This window comes from Pocillopora damicornis, chromosome 5, assembly GCF_964200805.1.
Source record: "Pocillopora damicornis chromosome 5, jaPocDami1.2, whole genome shotgun sequence".
NCBI lineage: Eukaryota > Metazoa > Cnidaria > Anthozoa > Scleractinia > Pocilloporidae > Pocillopora > Pocillopora damicornis.
The window spans coordinates 20,998,356-21,025,858 of NC_142674.1; the positions used below are offsets into that span (position 1 = coordinate 20,998,356).

A 27,503-nucleotide genomic window follows, 5' to 3' on the forward strand; every position below is an offset into this window, starting at 1 on the left:
GCTTACATGCGGATTTAATTAGTATCAAATTAACGCATACAAGCGGTCAAAGTAGGGCCTATTTATCTATCGAGACCTGAAAGGACTCAAGGCCTGGTGCCATAGCCTGTGAACCCTTGAAACGCGGCTTTGAAAAAGCTTTGGATACCATTATGCCTCCTAAACGCGATTTTAGGTCGAAAAAAAGTTTGAATGTAGTTACTTTTAAAGGAGGAAAAGCTATAAGAAAGTCGAAGTTTAGTGTTCCAGTTCGATATGCCGCCCAGCAATTAACTGATACAACGTCTGTAGTCGCCGGATCTTCTCTAAACACGTGCGGCGGTTTTTCTCCAGACCAAGAAGACCTTCCCCATATTGACGAACATCATGGTTTGAGAACCAACCAAACATCTAAAAGTAAAAAAGTGCGACTGAAGCGCAAGTTAAAAGCTTACCATGAGAGGAAAGCCACGCTGGCTTTGTCTTGGCTCAATGCGAGAGAGCAGCTCGTCTCAGCGCTGTTGACCAGACAGGCTTTGCCTTTGGGGCAGATGTGTGTCATTCCTTTTTGCGAAGAAGAGGCGTGGCGCGGCAGATGCCTTCACTGCAGTCCAGGGCAATTCCTATGTGCAGATCACATCAATTTAGTTCACGCAGGCGGTAGATCACTTCACCACCCGGAAGTTTGGAAAGTGAGTTGAAGATTTATGGAGGACAATCTCCAGTCACCTTTTCAATTATGTTGTGAAACCCGATTTCTTGTGTACTCTGGCCGTTAGGCAATTTCATTTGTAAGTACGTTGTCTTGGGGTTTAATTGCAGAGACATCCATCTTTTTTTTCTTACAACTATATCACCTCTATTCAATTACTTCACTTGATGTAGTTTTTTCTCAACTTCAATATGCATTATGTCCATGAGACCTGACCCATTTTTATACAGAGGAAAAAGCTAAAGCTGTAAGGATAATTTTTTCTTGCAAGCATACATGTAATTTGCTCTATACTCAGAACAAAGTAAAGTTTATTTTGGCAATTTTGAAAGAGTTGGCTGATTCAAATGGTGTGTGATTTGTATTAACCTGATTCATGTAGGATATTTTATGCTCTTAGGATGGAAGATTTGTGCCATATCAGTTTGGTGAGTGTGTATGGACCACACCTCACAACATGGATCATGGATATGTGCGTGACATTATAGCTGTCGGTTTGCATGGTAAGTAACTAACAGCTGTGCAATATGTAACTTTATTGTGAGATAGGTTGCCAGTCTGCAATTACTAGTACTACTTTTTACTTATACTTATATTTAAATAGTTAGTTTACCTCTTCCAGGAAGGTCTTTGTTTGTGTTTTAATTGTTTTTTTTCAACACAGAAAGGAATTAATAAACAAATATTATTATAGAAGAATACGACTATGGACACTCTATGGTGTTTGTCTTTATACAGGGCAGCAGAATCCCATCAAAATCAAATGTTGCGAGCATGAACCAGAAGCCATAACGCTGGTCAAGAATGGTTTCTGGCCATCTACTCCAAAACAGCCCCAGGTAGCCTTTGACCTTGAATTTATGGCCTTGCTCCAATACATTTTCTTAGAATGTAGAGTGTCTTTAAGGTCAATATGTCAGGCACTGCAGTGGCTGGTCCCACCTGCTTCAAAGGTTTATGTAAGTATTCATTCAGTAATTTTTTGTCTTATGCTTATGAATTCCTTTTTATTTTGTTAATTTATGCAATACATAAATTATTTGTTTTCCTTTAGATTAAGGACATCTACCGGCTCCTTGTTGGAGATTGTTTCTGCGAGTTCCGGTATATGTCTAGCATGTTGAGTAACCTGAAGCATTTCAATCCTTCGTATGAGAATGATCATGAATGTCCTGCATGTCCTAAGGTTTGTGTTAAGTCATCCTTCAGATGAAATGTCTAAGTGGGTAATATTTACCTTTAGAAATCTCAAATAACTATTACTATATGTGTTGGCATAATGAATGATATAATTTAGACAAGAAACATTGTTTTGAATCTTTCCTAGTGGTCCTCATAGTGTGGCAGCTGGTTTTAGCATGAGTTATTCCATTGTTTTTCATTCATTTAGGCGTAAGAAATATTTTTAACATGACATTTCTAATAAGATTTTGGCATCTGATTGTAGGAGAAGGGAAGTTTATTTATCTCTGTAGGTGCATTGTTTGGATGTGTCCGCAAATGCAGCGCTGGAACTAGTGGAAAGTCCTCAAATCATGGAGAGGAACTGTTCATTAGCCAAGAAAAAGTAGATGCATTTCTAGCTAATTACAGCAAAAGATCAAGCAGCAAGTCAATGGTGTGTGAACCAAAGGACTTTTTCTCTTACTTTGTATTTTGTTGCATTGCTCTAACCTTTTGTTACCCATCAGTACTCATACCACTACTCAACCATTGCAATGAGAGACCAAAAGTAACAATTATGTTCATCACTTGTAATAATGATGTTAGTGCTCAATGATTTAAATATGGTACAGTTTGAAGGGTTAATTACTTTGGTAACATTCTGCCCAAAATACATGTAGCTCAAATATATTGTTAGTTTGTTCTGTAAACTTAATTTACAAGAACTGTGTGAATTGTCAGCTTCAAGAACAAGTACATAATCTTTATTGCAGCCCCCTCTTTTCCTTGATCTTTTCCTATTTTTTTTTTCCAAATACAGTTTTTTTCCCTCTTTTTTTTGTAATTGATTTATGGTCTTTAAAGGTAATATCTTTGTATTTGCTTACACAACTAACTCTGCCAAGGGTATCTACTGTCACTCTTGCTGGTCCCAAGCCTGAATGAAAGAGGAAGGGTTGTTATCAAGCAGTAAATTTATTTGGTTGTCCCATTTTTTAAATTTTTATGAGAAATTGATGAATGATTATTATTTTCTGCCAATATTTTCCGTGCCACCTTTCCCATAATGTAATGTTTAATTTCTAATGTGAGGGTTCACCTCCAACAACCCATATCTACTTTGAATGCTACACGTACATGAATGCTACATAGATCTTAATTCCTGTTCTGTTTTTATCTTTGATACTTCTGCTTTAAATGACATCTCAAGAAAAGGTAGAAAGGAAGTTGAAGATTAAGAGTTAAATGTTTTCTGTTGTAGGAGCAGTGTAATCAGTTTCAAGCTGGTTCCAATCTCCGTTCCAAAAACAAATCCACAAAGCTCGATGAGACGGCCCTCTTTGGTGGAGGCTGCAAGCACGAAGTGCCACTGAAGTTTTTCAGCTTAAAGAGAGGAGAAGAGTATGTACATGCAAAAGGAAATCTGTACATTATTGGTCAGCTATTGTTAAGAAATATGTAACCAGAGTGCCTTGTAGAATGCATAAATTAAGAGACACGTCACTTTTTAGGTTCCTAAGGAAAGAATTTATATATGATAGTCGTACTGCTGTATAGCATAACTCTGTTTTATACACCATTTCTATTAGGGTACTCAATGAAACTAGGGAACAAATACATTACTGCATGGACATTGTGGCTAATAATGATTTTATTTTTATTAAGCAGGATTGGAAATGCTGTGTATTTGCTAAAATGGATTAAAAATCATGTGCAAGATAAAGCTATCAACATTCATTTCTTCTATGATATTGCATGTGTGCTGGATACACATTTGAGAGTAAGATTTTTTGGCGGTTTTATTTGAATTAAGTTGTGGTCATGGTACTCTGGCATTTTTGCTTGTCAAGTGATGCCGTGTTGTTTTTAATTTATCTTCTCTGTAGAATACGCACCAGGAAACATTGCTTGAAAATGTTACTCTTGCGATACCTGCATTTCACTGCTATGGACACAAAGTTTCTTGTCAGGTATTTTGAAATATTTTCTTTTTGAACATTTTTGAGGAGTTGAAAGGTATTGAAAATCACATGCATGCTTACTCTAAAACAGTTATTGTTTTCATGAAGCTTTGTTTGGTCTTTTGAAACGCCAGGTCAACTACAGCGGAAGACGGCTGGAAGGGTTCGGGATGAGTGATGGCGAGGTGATGGAGAGACTGTGGTCTTACTTGAGGCCAACAGCAAAAATAACGAAGGAAATGACTCCAGCCCACCGAGTTGATACATTAACTGACTTCTTGATGCATTACGCTAAAAAGTCAATTTCGAACCTCGGTAATTTAGCTGTTAATCTTCACGTTTTACAAATACAGTTATCACCACAGTATATCATATTATAAACGATTTGTGATATGTTTTCGTAAACTCAATCGTTATCTTGCTGTTTTTCACCATGTTTCGTTATCCCCCAAAATTTAGGAGAACGACTTCGTGACCATTTAAAGAAAGCAGTGGAAACGGAGAAAGAAACTGAAGAGCAACTCAATTTGCTTCTTGAGAAGTTGAATGAAAGAAAGAAAGTCGCAGGGATTGACCAAAATCACAAAAATGGGTCCGATTGCGGGTCAATGCTAAGATCCCATGAAAATCATTGGAAAGTCGAAGAGATTGGCTGAAATCACCAAAATGGGTTAGGGTGCGAATCAGTGTCAACGTCCCATGAGAATCGTAAGAAAGTCGTGGAAACTGGCTACAACTACCTAAAACTACCTTAGTACAACCATCTAAAAACCACCTCAGTACAACCACCTAAAACTACCTTAGTACAACCATCTAAAACCACCTCAGTACAACCACCAAAAACTACCTCAGTGCAACCATCTAAAACCACCAAAAATCAAAGAAATATTATCTCAGCTTGAGATGGAGATAGTAGGCTGGTTTAAGAGGCCAGCTGTAGATGAATGATTCAGACTATCATTGTGCTCGACAAATAGGAGTTACAAAGGCCATCATTGTTCCTATAATTTCCTTATGGAAAACTAAATTACAGTCGATCTCATTTTTCAATTGATAACTTGATTCAAAGAGGACAAAATTGCACAAATGTATCAACAAATGTCTAACAATGGCACCCAGTTAATTACATTTTCATGTGAAGTAAGAGAACTTTCATTCAGGACAAGAAAGCGGTACGAAACGTGTGAAGGGGTCCCAAAAATTGAAATTGATTACAGAGGTCTCCAGAGGAGCAAACTATCAATGCGGTAACCGGAGAACTCTCTTTGTCGATCGTAGGTAGTTCTAGATGGTTTTACGTGGTTTAAGATGGTTTGTCTGTTTTCAGGTGGTTTCAGGTAGTTTAAAATGCTTTTAGGTGGTTTAAGATCGTTTTTGTGGTTTCTCGTCGTTCCATGTTATTTCTATTTAGATGGAGAGAAAGTACAACACATGCTTCATTTAATTTCTTCCGACATCAAACGGCTTTCACATCATTTGTGAAAGGCTATAGCTATGGACAACGCAGAATTAGGAATAAACTGGCCGGCGAAAACCTTACACTGTAACTTCATATAAAGCCTGTGTGTAATAAAATTAGAAAAATGCTCGAAAGATGTCCTCAGATCGCAATTAAATCAACGTGGTTTGTAACAGAATAGGTCAAAAGATCAGAAAAATTAAATTACACTAACTTCAAATGGCCTGAAACTCCTAACAACATACATACATGAAATTTAGTACAGGAAATTAATTATCCTGGTGCCTGGGATAAAATGAATGTTAATCAAGGCCGTGAGAGCTTAAACTACCTTCACTTGGTCTTCCGAAATGCCGACTCTTGTGGCACATGCACGAATTTTGTCGCACATCGCTTCCTTGGTGGAAGTCATTCCCTCGTTGAAAAACGTGGTCAGCACTTCCTTTTGTTCTTCAGAATAAACTAATCGGGACTGCCTTTCCATTGTAAAGTAAAAAGGTCAGACGCGCAATAACCTAATGATCCACGTTGTGCAGGGATATAAAGACCAAGCAATGGGGTCAGCGAAGCGTGCTGAGCAGGGCGCTAATATTTAATCCCATACGTCACAGGTTCACGATAGGTAAATAGGCCCTACTTTGACCGCTTGTGTGCGTTAATTTGATACTAATTAAATCCGCATGTAAGCGGTTAATTACGAGCGAATCGGGTGGGCTTCGAGTAGTAAGGCTGCGAGAGGCTTGGGACGGTTTCTCCACTAGGAGCTCGAGCCGCTGTGTATCATTTTACTCGAGCTTCGTTCTCGTAGAGCGCCCTATTCTTAACACCTGGGCCACCTGTAATCACTTGCCACCATAATCGTCTCTCTAAACACATGGCCAAAAATAAATGATATCTTAAGAAACAAGAATGCCTGTTCGGATGTCACGCAACACTCTGCTAAGAGAACTTCGGTGTAGCGTACCGTGACATCCCGACATCCCACTGAGCCCCCGCGGGCTGCAAAGGAGCCCACAAGAGAGCGGAACCCAATCTCCCGCCTAATAATCTATACCTTCTACAATGGTCATTTCAACCCATTAATGTAGCTTGCCTACATTATTCACCCAGAGTGACACAAAATGACAGATGATCATCGTGCACGGTGCGGAAGGAAATCAAAAGCTGTAACCTACTCATCAGGCTCTAACTGAATTGCAGTGTAAAGTGAAGGGAACGAAAAAAGAAAGAAAACGTTAAGTAACTGACGTGTTCTATGACTCTTCAGGTGTCAGACTGGTGAAAAGTCCCGGAAGAATTTCCAATAACGATAACCGAACGCGAGTACCCAATAAACCGAAAGCTGCGTAGGTGCAATGACTGAGATCGCATCATAAAAAACTAATACTACCATAGGCGGCCCAAGCTCACGTCTCGAGAAAAAGCCAACGATGAATTCATGAACGCGTCACGCGTTGTGTGACTCGGTGTTAAGTTACGGGAGGAACCGTTGAAAATTTGAACACGTTGTAAGGCATAGTATGGGGAACGAAATATGGTCGATTTATAACGATAAATATTTCGAAATCTGAATACTTTACACGTAAAATAAATAAAAACTTACTCATGCCCTGTGTATCCGTCGAAGTTTCTAGCGATTTCTGCCGTTTTAAGCTTGCTTTACCATCACTGTTATCCATCTTAAAACAGCAGAAATCGCTAGGAACTACGACGGATACACAGGGCATGAGTAAGTTTTTATTGATTTTACGTGTAAAATATTCAGATTTCGAAATATTTATCGTTGTAAATCGACCATATGTCGTTCCCCATACTATGCCTTATAACGTGTTCAAATTTTCAACGGTTCCTCCCGTAACTTAACACCGAGTCACACAACGCGTGACGCGTTCATGAATTCATCGTTGGCTTTTTCTCGAGACGTGAGCTTGGGCCGCCTGTGATACTACATGTTACAACCAAGAGGTCAAACTTCTGCGCATGTGTCACGGTGGTTCGTTGCTGGGTTTTTTCCTCCCGGAAGCGCGGGCGCGTGAATGTCTGCGGTAATTGCCATTAGTATTCCAACGTAAAGCAACATGACGGCGAATTTAAGTGAAGTCGTGTTCGATTTAAGAGGCCAAACAGATTTTTCAGAGAGGGGAAAAACATTTTGGAACGCAAGTGAACTGGAGCTGAAGTTTTCTTTTGAGCGGGAGTGGATGAAGGCGGTCAGGCGAGCAAAAAGACGACCAAACTATGGTATGGGGAAGATGAATAGCGGACTGGAAGAGGTTTGCGGCAACAAACTTGAGCTTTGTGGTCCACTGGTGGATGGCTACCTTTTAGAAATTGGAGAGCAGATTGCTTCGAAACTAAGTCGCTCAAAAGCAACATCATTGGTAGGCCCAGTTGTCATCTTCATTCCGTGGCAGATATTTCGTCACATAACAGTTTTGTTCAGGGGCTATAGTGGAGAAGTGAAATTTAATGAAAGAAAATCAAAAATTACTTCGACACTATCTTGTATACAAGCAGTGGAGAGAGTATTTTCGCCGGCGAGATTCGAAGGCCAGGATGTTCTTAGAAAAAGACATTTCAGTCAACAACCGAAATCAAAGGGAAAGCTGTTGTCTGTTTACAAAGGCAGGTCAGCCGTTATTGTATCTAAAAACACTCCTTTTGTTGTTGAATACAACCTCAAAAGTCAGAAGGCTATGGTGACATTTTATATTCAACGGTACACGGCAGATGATTTTGTTTTCGACAAAAGCTTACAAAGTCTCATGAATAAACAAGGTAATATTAATTAATATTGTGAGATTAGTGTTGATCAAAGAAACACGAGTTTGTAGCTTTTTTTTCAAACATACATTAGTTACACGTCTGTGTCAACATGGTCTCATGTTGAAATTTTCTAGACACTGTATTTCCTGTAAATATATTTAGCTTTCCATCTGGTGTGTAAAATATATTATTTTAAATTTTATTACAACTTCAATGATAAATAATCTTAGGTGACATTGCAGTTAAATTTACCTGGTTAAAAAATAAACTTATGTAAACTTTATAAATGGTAATAAAATATGATTATGGAGCTTTCTGGTGATACATTGACAGTGAAAAGTCTTATTCTATATAGTCTAACTTGCTAATGTACCCTCAAGTCGTCTAATAAGAACATCTTTGTTTCCACTAGTGCTTTATAATTGCCTACTTTGCAACTCCATTTTTAGGTCACTTACTTTCATATTTCTAGGGTTTAGATTACGGCTAATTGTAGCTGGACTAACAAGCTGTTTGCTGCATAAGTGAACACTTTTATGAGCCTCGTATGTTACAGTATCAGGAAATCTCTCATTACATACAGAGCATAGGACTGGTTTTAATGATGAAAGTACTTCAGGTATTAGTTGCTGTCCCTCTGCACACTGGACAGTCACCCTGGCATCTACACATACCTCACATATACAATCATTAATTTCCTTTTCTCTTCCACAATTGCAAAAGTTGCTTGAATTTAGCTGAGAAGGAAGCCGAGACTTAAAATGAGAAGTATAAGAACTTGGCATTGGTTGATGTTCTGGCAAATAAAATGCCCTTACATAATTAGCTCTCATGACTTGCCACCATTTCCCTTTTTCAGTTGTTTTATTGGATCTGTTTGTCAAATCCAAGTCATTTTTAACCCCTGAATGTTTAGCCTCTTTTGCCTGTAATGATATTATACCATAACCCACTTTGTAACTTTCATACAGTTTAGTTGCATGATATGGTATGGCATACCCTACTGTCCACACAGGTACATTAACATCTGATGAAAAAAATAATGCATATAAATTAAAATAAAGTGTACAAAATTCTGTGAGCTCACCAAGGTAGGAAGGGCTAACTTCAATTTTGTTAAAAAGAGCCCCAGCATTCCTAAGGAATTGTGCAATTTTTCCTAATGCTAATCTTTCTAGTTTCTGGGCTGGGAATTCATCTAAGACTTTAAGGGCATCAATGAGCCTAAAAGAAAAGTTTGCCAAAGCAATGGCCTGGTCTCCTATCAACCGTACTGGAAGCTTCTTGTGCCTCTGAGCCTCATCATTATAGTGATCCTTAATCACAGAAGCTAAATACCCCAACCCACAACCAAGTTCACCAAAATCTTCCTTATGGTTACTTGACAGTGCATTGTCCAGGTCACATACAAACTTTTGGTTAGAGGCATTAACAAAATCAACCCTAGTAGATCGTTCTCCAGCACCATCATTATGTGGAACATAAACTTGTGATTTTCTATTCCCATTACCATTTCCTTGATCAGCTCTCCTTTCTACAGCCGAGGCACTTAATATATCAATAAATTTGGTAAAAACACCTCTTTGTGCTGCTACCCTGTATATGATATTTAACACATGTTGCCATGCATTAATTTCACAGTGGATAGGCTCTGGGCACTGCCGCTCTGCAAAAATTCCAATTCGGGGGGTGCCTAACTGGCGAATCCCATTCTCTGCCATGAACTGTAGTTTTCTAGAGTGGCGATTTTTTTCATTCAGGGAAGATGGCAGGGAAATCATAAACTCATTTACCCTCTTAACATGGGAATTTCTGACCTCCAGAGTATAAGGTTTGAATAAATCTTCCTCCCCCATCCCAATAGTGGCACCCATAGTACACATATTTCCTTTGCTTATGTTAGCATAAGGAGATGGGTAAGTGGCAGCTTGATTTAACTCATTGTTAGCCCAGCTTTGCCAGCTCATATCAGCACTGGGCTGAAACTCTACAGTACACTGCTTGTTAGAAACAACAAATATATTACCCTCTAACATTTCCATTTCATCAGTGTGTTGCTTCCAGATACTTTGTAACACCTCATCTTTCTCCCCCCGACTGACACAATGTAAAATGTACTGGAAATCCCTGCTTCTCACCCTGTCCCCAAAATTCCATGATGTTAGGCTGCCAATTGACATGGTTAGCTGACTTGACTCAGGGGCCCCATCATCAGAAAATTGCATGATGAAATGATTTATGTTGTCATTAAACCAAATTAGCTTACGGAATAAATAGGGAAGTCTAAGGTGCAGATCAATTATCATAAAAACCAACCCAGTTATTGTTCTGGAAACACCCGGTGCATTGGGAATTTGATTAACATGACCAATGTCAAGACTCCTCACAAAATTCTCCACCCGTTTGTCAGAAATAGCTATATTTGGCACCCTTAAGTCCAAACCTAAACATTTTATGTTACGGGGTACCCATAGATCAGAGTTTGGATCAAAAACTGAAGACTGAGTTTTGCAGACAAGGGCATACTTTCTGCGAGACAGAAAGTTCTGGTACTTCATAAAAACAGCTTGTTTCAAAGCCTCATCGGAATTTTGATACCCTTTCATTGTCTTGTCAAACAGACCCTGGAGATATTTCCCTCGTTTAAGTCCAGAAATCAGTGTGTCCATGGTTTGATTGTCAGCAGTAGATGAAATATAATCCCAAGCCCCATATATTGACCCTTCCTTTCCCCCATGAATAAATTCTAATACATTTTTTGTCTCCTGTCTTCGTCTGTACTTAGTGCTGGAATTGACATTTGTAATCATATCATAAGTTGTACTGGCATTTTTCCTCCTAGCTACTGAAAAGCCTTTTTGTTCAAGCAGAGATTTAAATTTGTGATATTGCTCATTTAATTGTGTTACTTTTTCCTCTTGTTGCTTTACTTGATCTTCCTTTTCTTCCACACTCTTTTGAAGGCTTTGTAGCTCTTCTTCTACTGCATCTTTCTGAGCAACAGAAGTTTGTATTTGTCCCTCTTAAAAAAAAACAAAAAAAACAGAGAAATTAGATCTCAACATTTTTTGCAATCACATGTAAATAAAATGCTAAAGGAACAGAATGTTGTACATGCATAATTTAATTTTCCGTTCGAACTTCAGAGTAGCATGGCGGTAAAAATGAAATCTTTTGCACGTTTAGAAAACACTCAAAGTCATAATATTACCATATTCATCCAGCCGAGCCTTTTTCGCTTCAATGTCCTGTGATGAACCTTTTGTTTTGTTCTTGTAACTCTCCTTTTCTTTTCAAAGCTACATGTGAAGATGAACTCTTCCAGAATGCGTGAAAAGTTCTACTAGAATCACAGCGTCCTTGGTGAGAATTAGGCTTACTGCATTTTCTGCTTTTTCCGCACAGAGGTTTTCGACTGCAAAGTGAGCAAGAAATTTAAATTATTCAATATAACCACACAAACGCGAATTCGACGTTCAGAATTGCTTTGCTTACCTATCGTCCCGTTTATCCCCTGAAAAATTGCTGGCCATAAGAAGATTCTTCCTCGAATGGTCTTTTTACTGCCGTAATTACACACAATGATTGGCGATCTGTAGAGAATCCAATATGGCTGCCAGCAAGAAGCATCGAGCGCTCGATAAAATCGGGGTTTAAAATGTACAAGTTTACGGTTTCCACGATTGAAAATACAAACAAACGGAGTCTACATATAACGATAAAGCTTTTTTATTTGTGATAGGTAGGATACAACGAGAATAGAAAATTACCCAGGATGGATTTCCCCCTCACAACGCGCCAAATTCACATTCTTAAACGATTTCACCTCGAAAACACAATCCTATGGGGGGGTCCCGAAATCAAAAAGATACTTTAGTATGGGAAGAATATACCTACCCCTGAAAGTAACGATTTTGACCTTTTTAGCTAGCGTTTAAACCAGGAATTTGTCTCAGAAGGGGACTGAGTAAAACTCGCTTTTCGTTACCAAACGGCAGCGTATGCAAGCTTTATTATTAGAAAGCCATAACTGGAATGTTGGGCAACTGTGTAAGATGCAAATATATTCATATTGTTTATTGTATTGCCGAGAAGCGAATTTCAATATCTCCACCGCTACTGAGCCATCGAACGCGAAAACAACAAAGGCCTGTTGGATCACGTGACCAGAGGGACGCTATGGGAGAAAATCGCATAGCAACGAACCACCGTGAATGATGCGTTGTAGTTTTTTATTGTTTACTGATCAAAACTGTAACGATTTTCTTTACAAAATACCTCTAGAAGTTATTAACTCTGGAATAAACCCTATAGCTTATGCTTTCTTCAAAAGAGATATACAGCAAGAATGCAAAAGGCTTCTCTTCAAAAGGCGTCGTTAATTAACAACAGAATAGTTCCGACGCCAGAACAACAGAGTAGTTAAGGACAGCCATTAAAAAGAGATTCAATGGAAACCGTGTTTTGGGTTCTTGACTGGTTCTTCTGCATCATCACAATGATTGTAAATGGATTTGTCATCTTCCTCGTCTGCATTCAACGTCAGCTTCGCACCAAAACCAACACATTTGTCGTTCTTAAGCGGTGGCTAATTTTTTCATAGTTAAGTCACCTGTTTGAGAGAAGTAGTGTTGATATTACATTTGTCTCTAATATTTAAGACCACATTTTTTATTATTATTGATTATTTTGAGGCCATACTTTAATGGAGAAAATGTTTTTCTTAAATTAATCATTTAAGCTGGCTTGTATTTTAGTCTTAGAAACATCTGGTTCTTATAACTATGAGCTTGCGTTCTATATTTTAACGATAAAGAGTAAAAATTATCATTTTGCTCCTCAATTTTGCTGCGTTTTTTCAACAGTCCGCCAGTCCACTGTATTATGCTCTTGTTGATGAATTGCATGATAACTTTGAAACGATAAATGCTGGAAAACAAGAGCTGGATTCCCTGAATTTCGTATTGATGTAATTTGATGCCTTGCATAATAAAATGAAAAGAGTAAAAACCTTTTATATTCCTTGTCAATTGATGTGTCCGGTTCTGTATCAGATCGCTTGATCAACCTGACGATACCATACAAAATATGATTCTATAGAATCTTAACGTTGGCAGAGGGCTGGGCGCAATATTTTGGTTGACATAGTGTCCGTCAGTTCCTAAAATATAGCTCGTGCATTGGGGACTTTTTGCCCCTTAACAATCTAAACTTGATCTATGAACGAAGGTTTTGCAAAGCAGCCTTTTGCGCGGCAATCTTCATGATTGCAGCATTGCTTATGACCATTGTAGCCATCTGTATCGTTCAACCTCCTCTCCCTCCCCCCACAGAGGATAAATAGTGATTAGTCTCCTGGAGCCAATTTTTTTTCTAGAGAGGTCAAGCGAGTAAGTCAACAGTTGATATTCTCTTGAGAAGTTGAAATGCGTACAGGTCATCCACTGGTACCCCAAAAGAAATGATCCTCGTGAGGATGAGCCTGAGGTTGTTAGTTGATGCTCGACTGCACGTTTCTTTTCTCCTTTCCTTTTCTTTTGTCTTTTCCTTTCACCCTTTATCGGAAATTGGAAAAAATACACTCATTCCTTCGACCGTAATTTTCTTCGTCGAGACATGTGTAGTTTGAAATAAAGGAGAGACCTCTATCGCGAAATTGTAAGGGAATCGAAAAAAATTATCGCGATTCCAGGGAGTTCGAGCGAGCTGATAGGTAATAAAATAAAACAGATGTAAGTGAGCTAATTTAGAATTTAGCAGTGGCTCTTCCCAAGGCTTCTGTTCGTGCGCTGTTTCCGAGTCTAATTTGAATCTGAACAACGATTTTAATAACTGGAGAGTTATCTACATGCAATAGTTGTGTTATTTCTACGGTTGCAGCGATATTTTTACCTCATCATTAGAGTCTACTTAGCCTTAAAAAATAGCCAATTATTGCTTACGATTGCACAAAACTAATCGAAAAGCTCGTCGTTGGTATTCAGACCGTCGTTCAAAGTTGGAAAACTCATTTGAATTACAAATCATTTAAAAAATTAAAATTCATGAATTTGCTATCAGTCTTGCACGTGGAAAGAGCTTATGAACTAAAAAAAGAAATTCAGCGTCTTTTTAAGCCAGTTTGCGGCCAATTGATGAACGACACTCTGTCCCGACTTTTCCCAAGGTAAATAACTCATGTATTAATACATATTGGATTGAAATACAGTGTTCTTCTTGTTTTCGTTATCGTTGAACATTAAATTACAGAGTGACAAGTCGAAGGGGGCACTAATTAGACAGTACAGCATGTACACTGTAAGACAAACTCCATCCCATTCGTAGCCGCCATTACAGTTTTCATTGAACCAAGTGACTCCTGAGGCGGCAGCGAGAAATTTGTTCGTCCATTGTTGTTGTATTGATCGCTTATTTAGTTATTCAGTTCCTATTTTTATTTTTAAACTTATTTCAACAATATACACAGTCCATCATGCTCAGAGTTTTAGAATTAGGGTAGCTGAAGATGGTTTTCATAACTTTAAACAAATATTCTATAATGTATCGACACAAACACACTTTTGTCACGTTCCTTTGAAAATGGTATCAAAATATTATCAAATTATTTTTAACGTTTTGAGGTTATTTTTTTCTCATGACATAAATGGTTACCATATTAACGCTACAACCCCGATTTTGCCTTTATTTGCTCAGTAACCCCCTATTACATATAAAATTGCGGCCGTAAGATTTGAGAAGAGTTGGGGAGAAGTTTGCCTTGGGCCTGGTACTAATAATGAGGTTACCAGTGCCAGACCCCTTTCAGACTTTTGGCCTACTCGCGTTGCTTAAGGCCTTTTACTTCCCGGCGGGCAAAGAAAAGCCCGCGCCGAAGCGATAATAATGATGGCGTGCGCGAATAACTTTCTCCATTTTAGTGTTAGATATCCAGAGGTAGTTCGCCTTTTCACGGCAATTCAATTCTTTTTTTTTCTTTTTTTTTTTGCAGGAAAGAGATTGCATAGTTTAGAACGTTCACAGCTGTTCAAAACAATTCTTGATTGTCTTTATCCAGGGAAAAAGCCTGGACGACTTACACAACCAACACACGGAGTACCTCCCAAAAACCTTTTTCTGTTCTCTGCTCAGTCGAAAGGCAGCGCCTGTAATGACCATCACAAGTGACCCAGGCACACTTATTCTCAAACTGCGTGCGCACTGTTGGCGTTCCCATGGCAACATGACCCTAGTACAGGGCACGTCACTCTTCCCGCACATGGCACCATGCATAATACTCATTACGTGTTCAAAGAATACTCTACCTTTCTCTTCACAGGTGAGATGTTTCGATAAATAACATTTTTCTTTAGGAATTCTTCGTTCACAGTACTTTGGGACTAGAGAATGTGTTTGGTGTAACAGGGGTCTGTTGAATATCGTCAGCTGCGGAGCTAAAAACTGGTTTTTTTGCTTTTTTTGCGCTCAGTCCGTTCACGTTTTTCCGCGCTTCTGGCAATTTCCTTGTTTTTCTGTCTGAATTCTCATTGGCTCCTTGTGATAGCTTCCTTGTCTCTGATTGGACGTTGTGATGTTTTCTGTGTTGGTTTCATAATACGTTAGAGAAAAGCACTCTGATGGAATAAATGTTTTTATTTTTTATCTTTTGGTCATCAGCGATTCGTACTACTGCACAAAAAAGGTGCATCCGGCGTGCTGTGCTCTCTGAATAAAAGTGTTCTCCTTAATTTAAGCAGAAGAGAAAAAATAAATTTCAAACTGGTAGAGCAATCTGTTCAATTTTTAAGGATTTTAGGCACTAATAAGAGATACAACCGGAAATTTTACCAGTTACCGGCCCGAAGGAGAACACTATATCCTGAAAAACTGATTGATTTAAATTAACACTAATGTTTTTAGAATTTTTTTGTCAGTTGTTGGTAAACTTGTTCGCAGAGGTTATCAATCGCACTTGGCCGACTTTCTACTAAGAATCAACTTTAACAACTTCTAGAATGCGGAATGAGTTCGTTACCACTGGACTTCGACGTCACAAGCAAATGTATTTTCACGACGTTTGTGTTATCAGGGCCGTAGCTAGCATGAGGCAAGACGAGGCGATTGCCTTCTCTTGATTTTAGCTTTTTTAAAGTTTTTTTGAAGAAACGATTTATTGAGAAGATAATCCCTAGAAAAAAATTGGATCGGTTAAAAGAGCACATCTGAGCCTCTAGATTTGAAAATTTTCTCGGGAGGCATACCCCTCGACTCCCCTAGCGGCTCGCGCCTTCCTCGCTCGATACTTGCCTCGTCTTCTTCTGAAGTCTGGCTACGGTCCCCTCCCCTCAACCTATCTACTCACACACGTCTTGCATCACGTTTAAAACGAATATGGAAACGAGCTCATAGCCTCAAATGACACGGAACAACCTGTAGGTAACAGCACAAATTAGTACTGACATGCTTTCGAGTGAAATTGGTCTTAAAAATCGAGTAAATTTATCAAAGACCAAATATTTCACGAGCCCGTAGCAAATTGCAAGTGCAATTTGTAGTCTTTGAAAATTTTTCAAGTGCCCTTTACAAAAAATTGCACGAGAAATCATGTTGCTACTTAGTAATAATATAAATCAAAAAAAGACAAAGACAAAGACAAGGCAAACGAAATTTGACAGCGTGCGCGCTAGTTGTAATTTGTATTCATGTTCCAGCTTTGCACCCGTGTTACATGACAAATGCACTCGGTTTCAGCCAATCAGAAGCGCGTAAATTTTCCGTGTATATTTTTAGTATAGGTAGCAACATGATTTCGAGTACAATTTGGTGTTAAATTTTTCAGAGACAACAAACTTGCATTCATGTTGCAACTTTGGACTCGTATTACATGAAAAATGGACTCGTTTTAAGCCAATCAGACGCGCGTAATTTTTTTATGTATATTATTGCACGCAGATAGAGAGTGAAATTTCGGATCAAGTTACCGACGAATACGCAAGGCGAATGAGAGGTTTGTAAACATGCCAAACGCCAAAAAGCAAAGAAAGCACTCGACTATGTCTCGTTTTTCCCCAACATTTCTTATGTGCTCCAGCTGCTTGCTGCTGCTTTACAACTGAATAAAGCTTCTTTATTTGTTAGCGTCGCTCGTTTGATATTAAAAGGGGGCAATTCACGCTTGAAATTATTGTCATTTGCTAATTTTCACCTTTTCACATCTTATCTGCGTTCTGCTCTAATTTTGGGAAATAAAACACATTAGATGATGAAGTAAAAAATATTTCGCTTTGTTTTCGATTTCTGATCGGTCCATTCTTTTTTGAAACCAGTGACTGGCGTCAAATTCTGTGCAGAAGGTGTCTGACAGAACATTATGGGATGATAAATGTTTGCAGCCTTGAATGCGGCTTAATTAAACATTATCCATTGTTCTAAATAAATTTAAGAGTTCATAGGAGCGAGATGGTTTTATAAAACGCTTATATAAAACAATATAAACAATTCTTTTTGCCTAAAATGGTCTCGCTTAAAACTTTCTTAAACAAGAAGTTCAATGAAATTGTGGTTTTGGGTCTTCGGCTCGTTCCTCTTCATCCTTACGATGGTTGTAAATGGATACGTTGCCGTGGTGAAACTTTTGACGTTTATGAAGCGCCGCCGCCGCTGGCATGTATTTTAGTCCTAGAAACATCTGGTTCTTATAATTATGAGCTTGCGTTGTGTATTTTAATGATATAGAGTAAAAAAATATCATTTCTTCTTCAATTTTGTTGTGTTTTTACAACAGTCCGCCGATCCACTGAAGGACCTTAAGCAAACCACGACGGCGACGGCAACGAGGACATGAAACAACAAAAGATCTAATTGGCAGAACAATAGCTCAGCGCGTGCGTTTTAAAACTTTCTACATTTCTTAGCCGTCCTATGCTAAATAACAACATGAAATCATCACAATTCGAGTCGTCTGCGAACCAAAATCGCGACGGCAAATTGTTTTAATTTCCATTTAAAACTCAACGCTTCTTTTGTACGTTATGCTGATGTTAAGGTGTGGCGCCATATGAGACGGTGAACACATGCAGCCATTTTTGAAATTCTAATTAAAGGCAGAAATTCATATTTTAATCGAAGTCTTCCTTGGCGTTGCCGTCCTGACTGCATAAGGTCTCTTGTATGTTCTCTTCAATGTTTTAGAGTATTATGCTCTTGTTGATAAATTACATGATAATTTTGAAACGATAAATGCTGGAGAAAAGAAAATATTTGCTCGCGAATAGGATTTTTATGCTTTTTTCCCCAATTATTAATGTTCTATTATTGTGATAATTGCTGATATATGTTAGTCACGTGTAGAGAGCGTTACATGACAATGCAAGATGCGTGACAGGCCTGGTTGAGGGGTGCGAGTATTGCAATGTATTGACCCCCCACCTTTTGTGTAGTCTAATACTCGTGACAGAATTCAGAATCATTCACTTCAGATTTCTTTGCAAGTGACACGTTAGTGCTGAATTGCCTGACTTTTCGTCAACGACAGTCGATTTGCATACGTGCAACTTCCCCATTAGCTGTGTTTAATTAAGCGGGGAATTGATCATCATCGTTGTTAGTCAATACTGATATAATATTCATTGATATATATAATTTTAATTTATCCGTTTTCATTTGGAAATTTTTTCACATTTGGTAGCATAGATAACAATGATGTAACATTTCCAACACTTTTATAATCCATGACAAATTTTCTTGGAGATGCTCGTTAAGGAAGATCTTCTTTCGACTAAAAATTAATTACTTGACAATTATGCAAGTCATGTAATCCATCGGTCGTATGTCAAGAGAGATTGTCAAAGGCGAACGTTTTCAGGAAATTTTACGTTTTCTTGATAGGTCTTTGTTAAATGCTTTTAATTTCTGCTAGTGTTTAGCGAACAATTTTTCAAAGAAAAATGACGCACTTGATCCACAAGTCTTACACATGATGACCTTTAAAACAAGTATGAAAACCAGTTATTTGGTTTCAACTGATGCAGAACAAGCAGTGGATAAATACATCTTATCAGACGTTTTGGTGTGTAGTATTGCTGAGTATTTTTGTGAGTTGTGCCGTATTTTGACGAGCCCGTATGACCAGTCAAAATACAAACAACGCCGCTTCCGAAATGCTTTACAACAGAACATGGCTTCTAGGCTTCTTTATTCGTGAAAAACGTCTTTAAAAATTGATAATAAAAGGGGGCGCTTTACGCTCAACACTGACCGATCGAAAATTTTGGAATTATTGTTATTTGAAATATTTGTTGTTGGCTAAGTTTCGTTAATTTGCATATTGTTTGCACCATCATGCTGTACTTATAGTCTCAAAAGTGAGACTGAGTGATGGATGTTTGCAGCCCTGAATATGACTTAATTAAACGGCATATTATTCCCCTACTTAACGTTTACATAGGTTGGATGGGGCCATCTATATAAACACAATTACATTTTTCATCCTTAAAACCTTTTAAAACACTCTTGGCCTGACCGAAAATAACAATTGAAAACTCCTAGACAAATATTTCGAAGAATCCAATGGAAAAGTGGTTTTGGGTTCTCGGCTGGTTCCTTAGCATTCTCACGATGGTTGTAAATGGATTTTTCATCTTCCTCGTCTGCAGGAAACGTCAGCTTCGCACCAAAACCAACACATTCATCGTGTCTTTAGCAGTGGCTGATTTTGGCGTTGGGATGATTGCTGTTCCTTCATTTTTTTTCTGCAGCCTTGCAACCGAATGCACTCTACGCCCAATAGAGGAATTAATTGTGGTGTCTCTAAGGGGTTTCATTGTTTACACCTCTGGAACAAACTTACTTAGTTTAGTGCTGGAACGTTATGTTGCTGTTGTGAAACCTTTGAAATACTTGGCTTTTATGAAGCGTCGCCGAGTCATTCAAATGGTTCTAACATCTTGGGGAATTCCTTTTCTTTTCCATCTTACTTTAGTGTCGATTACACTTAGTGCAATCGACCGTGCCAAGACTATACGCAGCTACTTGTATTTGCTTTTCGAGATAATCTTGTGCGTAATTCTTATCTTTTTCACTGCATCCATGTTTCTCGTTGTTTACAATCTGAACTCTAGAGATCGCACTTTAGCTAAGCAATTGAGATTTAATCAACTGGTCACTAGAGTTAAAACTCAGAACACGTCAGCGGTAAAATGGGTGGCTATGATAACATGTGTGTTTCTATCGTGCTATGGAATAATGATGCGTTGTAGTTTGCTAGTTTTAACTGGTCAATCGATTAACGATTTTCATTACAAAATACCTCTACAAGTTATTAACTCTGGAATAAACCCTATAGTTTATGCTTTCTTCAAAAGAGATATACATCAAGAATGCAAAAGGCTTCTCTTCAAAAAGCGTCGTTATTTAACAACAGAGTGGTTCCGACGCAAGAAAAACATCAGCTAATGCATATACTTAAATATTTGTTAGATCCCGAGGACTTCCGATTCAGAATCTATCCGTGACACATTAATTCTTACCTTTATTGCTATTAAGTTAAAACAAAGATAAGTCACCTGTTTAAGAGAAGTAGTATTGAAATTACATATGCCTCTAATATTTGAGGATTATTTTGAGGCCGTACTTTACTGGAGAAAATGTTTCTCTCAAATTAATCATTTAGGCTGGCATGTATTTTAGTCTTAGAAACACCTGGTTCTTATAACTATGAGCTTGCGTTGTTTAATGATATAGAGTAAACAATATCATTTCCCCCTCAATTTTGCTGTGTTTTACACTAGAGCTAAAACTCAGAACACGTCAGCAATAAAATGTGTGGCTTTGATAAAGAAATTCAATGGGAACGTGGCGTTTGGTTCTCGGCTGGTTCTTCTGCATCCTCACGATGGTTGTAAATGGATTTGTCATCTTCCTCGTCTGCAGTAAATGTCATTTTCCCACATAAACCAACACATTTGTCGTTTCTTAAGCGGTGGCTGATTTTGGTGTTGGGATGATCGCTTTTCCTCCTCGCTTTTTCTTCAACCTTACAACCGAATGCATTCCACGCTGACTTGTATTTTGATGTAAAAAACATCTGCTTCTTAAAATTATGAGCTTGCCTTGCATAATAAAATCAAAAGGGTAAAAACATATCATATTCCTTGTGAATTAATGTGTCCAGTTCTGTAACAGATCGCTTGATCCACGCGTAGTTCAATCCGACGATACCATGCAAAATATGGTTAGAATCTTAACCTTGACAAGGAGCTGTGCACAACATTTCGTTGACATGGTATCCGTCAGTTCCTCTATAGAGGTCGTTCATCAACAATCCCTTTGACCTAAAGCAATTTCTTGCCTAGTTTTATTATTGATCTATGAACGAAGATTTTGCAAGGCAGCCTTTCGTGCGGCAATCTTCATGTTTGTAGCATCGCTTATGACCATTGTAGCCATCTGTATCGTCCAACCTCCTCTCCCTCCCCCTACAGGGGATAAATGACGACCAGTCTCTTAGAGCCAATTTTTATTATGAAGAAGTCAAGAAAGTAAGTCAACAGTTGATATTCTCTTGAGAGGTTAAAATGCGTACAGGTCTTCCCCTGGTACCCCAAAAGAAATGACCCTCGTAAGGATGAGCGCGAGGTTATTAGTTAATGCTCGACTTCCTGTTCTTTTCTCTAATCCTTTCACCCTTTATCGGAAATTGGGAAAAAAAAACACCCATTCCTTCGACCGTAATTTTCTTCGTCGAGACAGGTGTAGTTTGAAATAAAGGAGAGACCTCTATCGCAAAACTGCAAGGGAATCGCAAAAAAATTATCGCGATTCCACAGAGTTCGAGCGAGCTGATATTTAATAAAATAAAATAAAAACATATGAGATAATTTGGAATTTAGCAAAGGCTCTTCGCAAGGCTATTGTTCGAGCCCTGTTTCCGAGTCTAATTTGAATCTGGACAACGATTTTAATAACTGAAAGGTTATTTTCAAGCAATAGTTGTGGTTTTCCTACGGTTGCGAAGGATATTTTTACCTCTTTATTAGAGTCTACTAACTCTTAAAAATAGCCAACTATTGCTTACGATCGCACAAAACTAACTGAAAGCTCGTCGTTAGTATTCAGCTCGTCGTTCAAAGTCGGAAACCTCATTTGAATTACAAATCATTAAAAAATTAAAATTCATGCATTTGCTATCAGTCATGCACGTGGAAAGAGCTTACGAGCTAAAAGAAGAAATTTCAGCGTCTTTTTCAGCCAGTATGGGGTCAAGAGGGAGGTCATTTCGACCTTATTAAACTGGATATCGTCAGTTCTGCCTAGAGCGGAGACTGTTTCTTTAAATCTGCAGATTAGACTGTGGAAAATTCGACGTCGCGAATTGATGGATGACACCTTGTCCCAACCTTTCCCAAGGTAAATAACTTATGAATGAATACATATTGGATTGAAATACAGTGTTCTTCTTCTTGTTGTTACCGTTGAACATTAAATTACAGAGTGACATGTAGAGGGGGAACTTATATATTAAAAAGTACTGTACGTACACTGTAAGACAAATTCCATCCCATTCGTAGCCGCCATGACAGTTTTCATTGAACTAAGTAACTCCTGAGGCAGCAGCGAGAAATTTGTTCGTTTACTGTTGTTGTATTGATCGTTTATTTGCTTATTTAGTTCTTATTTTCATTTTTAAACTTATTTCAACAATATACACAGTCCATCGTGCTCAATGTCTTAAAATTAGGGTAACTGAAGATGGTTTTGATAACTTTAACCTTTTGATAACCTTAAACTTTTAATGTTATATGATGTATCGACACGAACACGCTTTTATCATGTTCCTTTCAAATGTTATCAAAATATTATCAACTTGTTTTTAATATTTTGGGGTTATTTTTTTTCCATGACATAAATAGTTACCATATGAACACTACAGCCCCGATTTTTCCTTTACTTTCTCGGTAACCCCCTATTATATATAAAATTGCCGCCCTAAGATTTGAGAAGAGTCAGGGAGAAGTTTGCCATGGGCCTGTTACTAATAATGAGGTTACCAGTGCCAGACCCCTTTCAGACCTCTGGCTGGCCCGCGTTGCTTAAGGCCTTTTACTTCCCGGCGGGCAAAGAAAAGCCCGCCCTGAAGCGATAACAATGATGGCGTGCTCGCATAACTTTCTCCATTTTAATGTTAGATATCCAGAGGTTGTTCGCCTTTTCACGGCAATTATTTTTTTTTTCAGGAAAGAGATTGCATAGCTTAGAACGTTCACCGCTGTTCACAGAAATTCTTGATTTTCTTTATCCAGGAAAAAAGCCTGGACGACTTACACAACCAGCACACGGAGTACCTCCGAAAGGCCTTTTTCTGTTCCCTGCTCAGTCGAAAGGCAGCGCCTGTAATGACCATCATAAGTGACCTAGGCACGCTTATACTAAAACTGCGCGCGCAGCTTTCGGCGTCCCCATGGCAACATGACCCTAGTACAGTGAACGTGGCTCATCCCGCACATGACATCATGCGTAATACTCATTACGTGTTCAAAGAAACTCTACCTTTCTCTTCACAGGTGAGATATTTCGGAAAATGACATTTTTCGCGAGGAATTCTTCGTTCACAGTACTTGGGACTGGAGAATGTGTTAGGTGTAAGAGGAGTCTGTTGAATTTTGTCAGTTGCGGAGCTAAGAACTGGTTTTTTTGTTGTTGTTGTTGTTGTTTTTGTTTTTTTTTTTTTTGCGCTCAGTCCGTTCACGTTTTCCCGCGCTTCAGGCAATCTCCTTGTTTTTTGTCTGAATTCTCATTGGCTCCTTGTAATAGCTTCCTTGTCTCTGATTGGACGTTGTGATGTTTTCTGTGTTGGTTTCATAACACGTTAGAGAAAAGCACTCGGATGGAATAAATGTTTTTATTTTTTCTTATCTTTTGGTCATCTGCGAGTCAGCGATGGGTTCGTACTACTGCACAAAAAAGGTGCATCCGGCGTGCTTTGCTCTCTGAATAAAGGTGTTCTCCTTAATTTAAGCAGAAGAGGAAAAATAAATCTTCAAACTGGTAGAGCAGTCTGTTCAGTTTTTTAAGATTTTAAGCGATTTTAGGCACTAACAAGAAATACTACGGGCTTCAAATTTTACGATTACCGCCCTAAAGGAGAACACTATATCCTGAAAAACCGCTTGATTTAAATTGACACTTATGTTTTTCGAATTTTTTTTTCAGTTGTTGGTAAACTTGTTCGCAGAGGTTATCAATTGCACTTGGCCGACTTTCTACTAAGAATCAACTTTAACAACTTCTACAATGCAGAATGAATTCGTTACCACTGGACCTCGACGTCACAAACAGATATATTCCTATGACTTGTGTTATCAGGGCCGTAGCTAGCATGGCGATTGCCTCGTCTTGATTTTGGCTTTTTTTAAATTTTTGTTTTTTTGAAGAAACGTTTATTAAGAAAATAATCCTTAGAAAAAAAATAGATCGGTTAAAAGAGCATTTCTGAGCCTCTAGATTTCAAAATTTTCTCGGGGGGGGAAGGGGGGGGGGCATGTCCACAGACTCCCCTAGCGGCTCGCGCCTTCGGCGCTCCCAACTTGCATCGTCTTGTTCTGAAGTCTGGCTACGGTCCTGGTTATTTATTATGTAGTGCTTTGAGATACGTAACAAACACATAAAACAGGGCTGTATTTACAGGGCTAATATCTCAACTTCGCAAAGATATGGTAGACGACTCCCAGACTATTAACAACTGCCGACTTGGAGCAGTGTTATTTTTATGAATGAAAGAGAGAAAATTCATTTTAGGAAAAGATATGGAGTCAGAGATGATCATGCGCACCTTTGATTTTTGTCTCAAGTTTTGTCATATAACGCTTTTTTCGCCTCACCCCTCCCCTCAACCTATCGACTCACCGAATCGAACCGAGAGGGGTTTATTTCAGTCTTCCCAATTTTTTGAAACCAGGTGTTTATGAAGGTCGTCTCGATGGGTTTAGATAGACATGATCTACACGGCAGTGCTATCTCTTTTGAGCTTAGTTTCTCAGATTTGTTTGTTTTGTTTTGTTTTGTTTTCTAAATTATCCTTCAAAGTTACGACGGGAAAATAAAGAGATCCCATCGGGCGCACTTTGGTTTTCATACAAGTACATAGCTGTCTTGAAATTTGCAACACACAAGAAATGAACGAAATCTGTTTCTCAAGCGAAATCGACCGGACCGCTCTTACGGAGAAAGACGAGTGCTTTCAGGAAAGTTCACAATAAAGTTTTCGTGAAAAGTATTCGTGACAGGTTTTGCTCGTGTTCTTAACACACAACTTTTCTTTGAATAGTGGTGCACTTGATCCACACGTCTTGCATGACGTTTATAACGAATATGGAAACGAGCTCTTAGCCTCAAATGACACGGAACAACCTGTAGGTAACAGCACAAAGTAGTACCGACATGATTTCGAGTGAAATTGGTGTTAAAAATCGATTAAATTTATCAAAGACCAAATATTTCACGTGCCCGTAGCAAATTGCGAGTGCAATTTGTAATCTTTGAAAATTTATCAGGTAAGCCTTTGCACGAGAAGTCATGTTGTTACTTAGTAATAATATACATGAAAAAGGCATCTCTCAAATGGCAAGGCAAACGAAATTTTGACAGCGTGCCCGCTATTTGTAATTTGTATTCATATTCCAGCTTTGCACCAGTGTTACATGACAAATGCACTCGGTCTCAGCCAATCAGAAGCGCGTAAACTTTTCGTGTATATTTTAAGTATAAATAACAACATGATTTCGAGCGCAATTTGGTGTCAGTAAGTACAAGTAAATTTTTCAAAGACAACAATATTGCATTCGTGTTACAACTTTGCACTCGTTTTACATGAAAAATGGACTCGTTTCAGCCAATCAGACGCGCGTAATTTTTTCATGTACATTATTACACGCAGATAGAGAGTCAAATTTCGGATCAAGTTACCGATTGAAATGTTTGCAGCCTTGAATGCGACTCAACTAAACATTATCCATTGTCCTGAGTACATTTTAGGAGTTGATGGGAGCGAGATGGTTTTATAAAACCCTTATATAAACACTTCTTTTTGCCTAAAACGTTCTTGCTTAAAATTTTCTTAAACTAGAAATTCAAAGAAATTGTGGTTTTGGATCCTCGGCTGGTTCCTCTGCATACTCACGATGGTTGTAAATGAATAAATTGCCGTGGGAAACCTTTGAAACACTTGACATTGATGAAGCGCCACCGTGTCATTCAAATGGTTTTTACATCTTGGTGAATTCCTTTTCTTTTACTCTTACTTTTTCTTTATTGTCAGTTAGACTCAGTTCATTCGAACATACGATGACCATCGTCGGCTACTTGTATTTGTTTTTCGAAAAAATCTTGTGCTTGATGCTAATCTTTTTTACATCCATGTTTCTTGTTGTTTACAATCTGAACTCAAGAGATCGCACTGTAGCCAGGCAATTGAATTTTAATCATCAGATCGTTAAAATTCAAACACAGAACAAATCAGCTGTAAAATGGGTGGTTTTGGTAACGTGTGTGTTTCTTTTGTGTTACGGAATATTCATGCGTTGTAGTTTATTATTTTTAACTGTTTCTTGTTGTTTACAAGCAGAACTCAAGAGATCGCACTTTAGCTAAGCAATTGCGGTTTAATCATGTGGTCATTAGAGCTAAAATTCAGAACACGTCAGCAGTAAAATGGGTGGCTTTGATAACGTATCGTGTTACGGAATAATGATGCGTTCTAGTTTTTTAGCTTTAACCGGTCATAAATGTTGTAATGATTTTCATTACAAAATACCTCCACAAGTTATTAACTCTGGAATAAACCCAATAGCTTATGCTTTCTTCAAAAGAGATATACAACAAGAATGCAAAAGGCTTCTCTTTAAAAGGCGTCGTCAATTAACAACAGAATAGCTCCGACGCAAGAACAACAGAGTAGTTAAGGACAGCCATTAAAGAGAAATTCAATGGAAACGTGGTTTTGGGTTCTCGGCTGGTTCTTCTGCATCCTCACGATGGTTGTAAATGGATTTGTCATCTTCCTCGTCTGCAGTCAACGTCAGCTTCGCACCAAAACCAAAGCATTTGTCGTTTCTTAAGCGGTGGCTGATTTGGGTGTTGGAGTGATATTGTTGTTCCTTCTCGCTTTTTCTGCAACCTTAAAACAGAAAGCACTCCACGCTTTGAAACCTTTGAAATATTTGACTTTAATGTGCGGCAAAATTTACTTTGTAGTAATGTCTTTTCTTTAAACCATGGAAGCTGACTTATATTTTGATGTAAGAAACATCTGGTTCTCAAAATTATGAGCTTGCCTTGCATAATAAAATGAAAAGAGTAAAAACCTATCATATTACTTGTCAATTGATGTGTCCAGTTCTGTAACAGATCGCTTGATCCACGCGTAGTTCAATCCGACGATACCATACAGAATATGGTCAGAATCTTACCGTTGACAGAGAGCTACGCGCAA

General features: G+C 38.3%; 2 protein-coding genes across 7 annotated transcripts; one reads left to right on the plus strand and one right to left on the minus strand.

Annotated features, from left to right (window-relative positions):
• Positions 1-16: 16 nt before the first annotated feature.
• Positions 17-5,409, plus strand: LOC149045907 (uncharacterized). 6 transcript variants are annotated; one of them, XM_089206668.1, is made up of 11 exons: positions 26-671; positions 1,092-1,194; positions 1,430-1,455; positions 1,504-1,650; positions 1,746-1,877; positions 2,139-2,309; positions 3,117-3,256; positions 3,521-3,635; positions 3,742-3,825; positions 3,951-4,131; positions 4,276-5,409. In XM_089206668.1, exons 1-11 carry the CDS (start codon positions 153-155, stop codon positions 4,470-4,472), a joined length of 1,815 nt encoding a protein of 604 aa, XP_089062794.1. In that variant the 5' UTR covers positions 26-152; the 3' UTR covers positions 4,473-5,409. The 6 variants fall into 6 exon arrangements, with proteins under 6 accessions (XP_089062795.1, XP_089062797.1, XP_089062794.1 ...); XM_089206669.1 differs by having other exon boundaries at positions 17-671; positions 1,430-1,650; positions 2,139-2,258; XM_089206670.1 differs by having other exon boundaries at positions 28-671; positions 1,430-1,650; positions 2,139-2,258; positions 3,524-3,635.
• A 2,807-nt stretch (positions 5,410-8,216) lies between these two features.
• Positions 8,217-11,674, minus strand: LOC149045908 (uncharacterized). Its single transcript, XM_089206569.1, has 2 exons — positions 11,253-11,674; positions 8,217-11,063 (listed from the first exon to the last, which is right to left on the minus strand). The coding sequence occupies exon 2, from the start codon at positions 10,849-10,851 to the stop codon at positions 8,458-8,460; it is 2,394 nt and encodes a 797-aa protein (XP_089062695.1). The 5' UTR covers positions 10,852-11,063; positions 11,253-11,674; the 3' UTR covers positions 8,217-8,457.
• Positions 11,675-27,503: the final 15,829 nt, after the last annotated feature.

Bases quoted from the DNA above. Each gene is read 5' to 3' on its own strand.
- LOC149045908 (XM_089206569.1), bottom strand. From the start codon at position 10,851: ATGATTACAAATGTCAATTCCAGCACTAAGTACAGACGAAGACAGGAG.
- LOC149045907 (XM_089206666.1), top strand. From the start codon at position 153: ATGCCTCCTAAACGCGATTTTAGGTCGAAAAAAAGTTTGAATGTAGTT. The intron at 672-1,091 runs GTGAGTTGAAGA...TTATGCTCTTAG, and splicing joins ACCACCCGGAAGTTTGGAAA to GATGGAAGATTTGTGCCATA. The intron at 4,132-4,275 runs GTAATTTAGCTG...CCCAAAATTTAG, and splicing joins AAAGTCAATTTCGAACCTCG to GAGAACGACTTCGTGACCAT.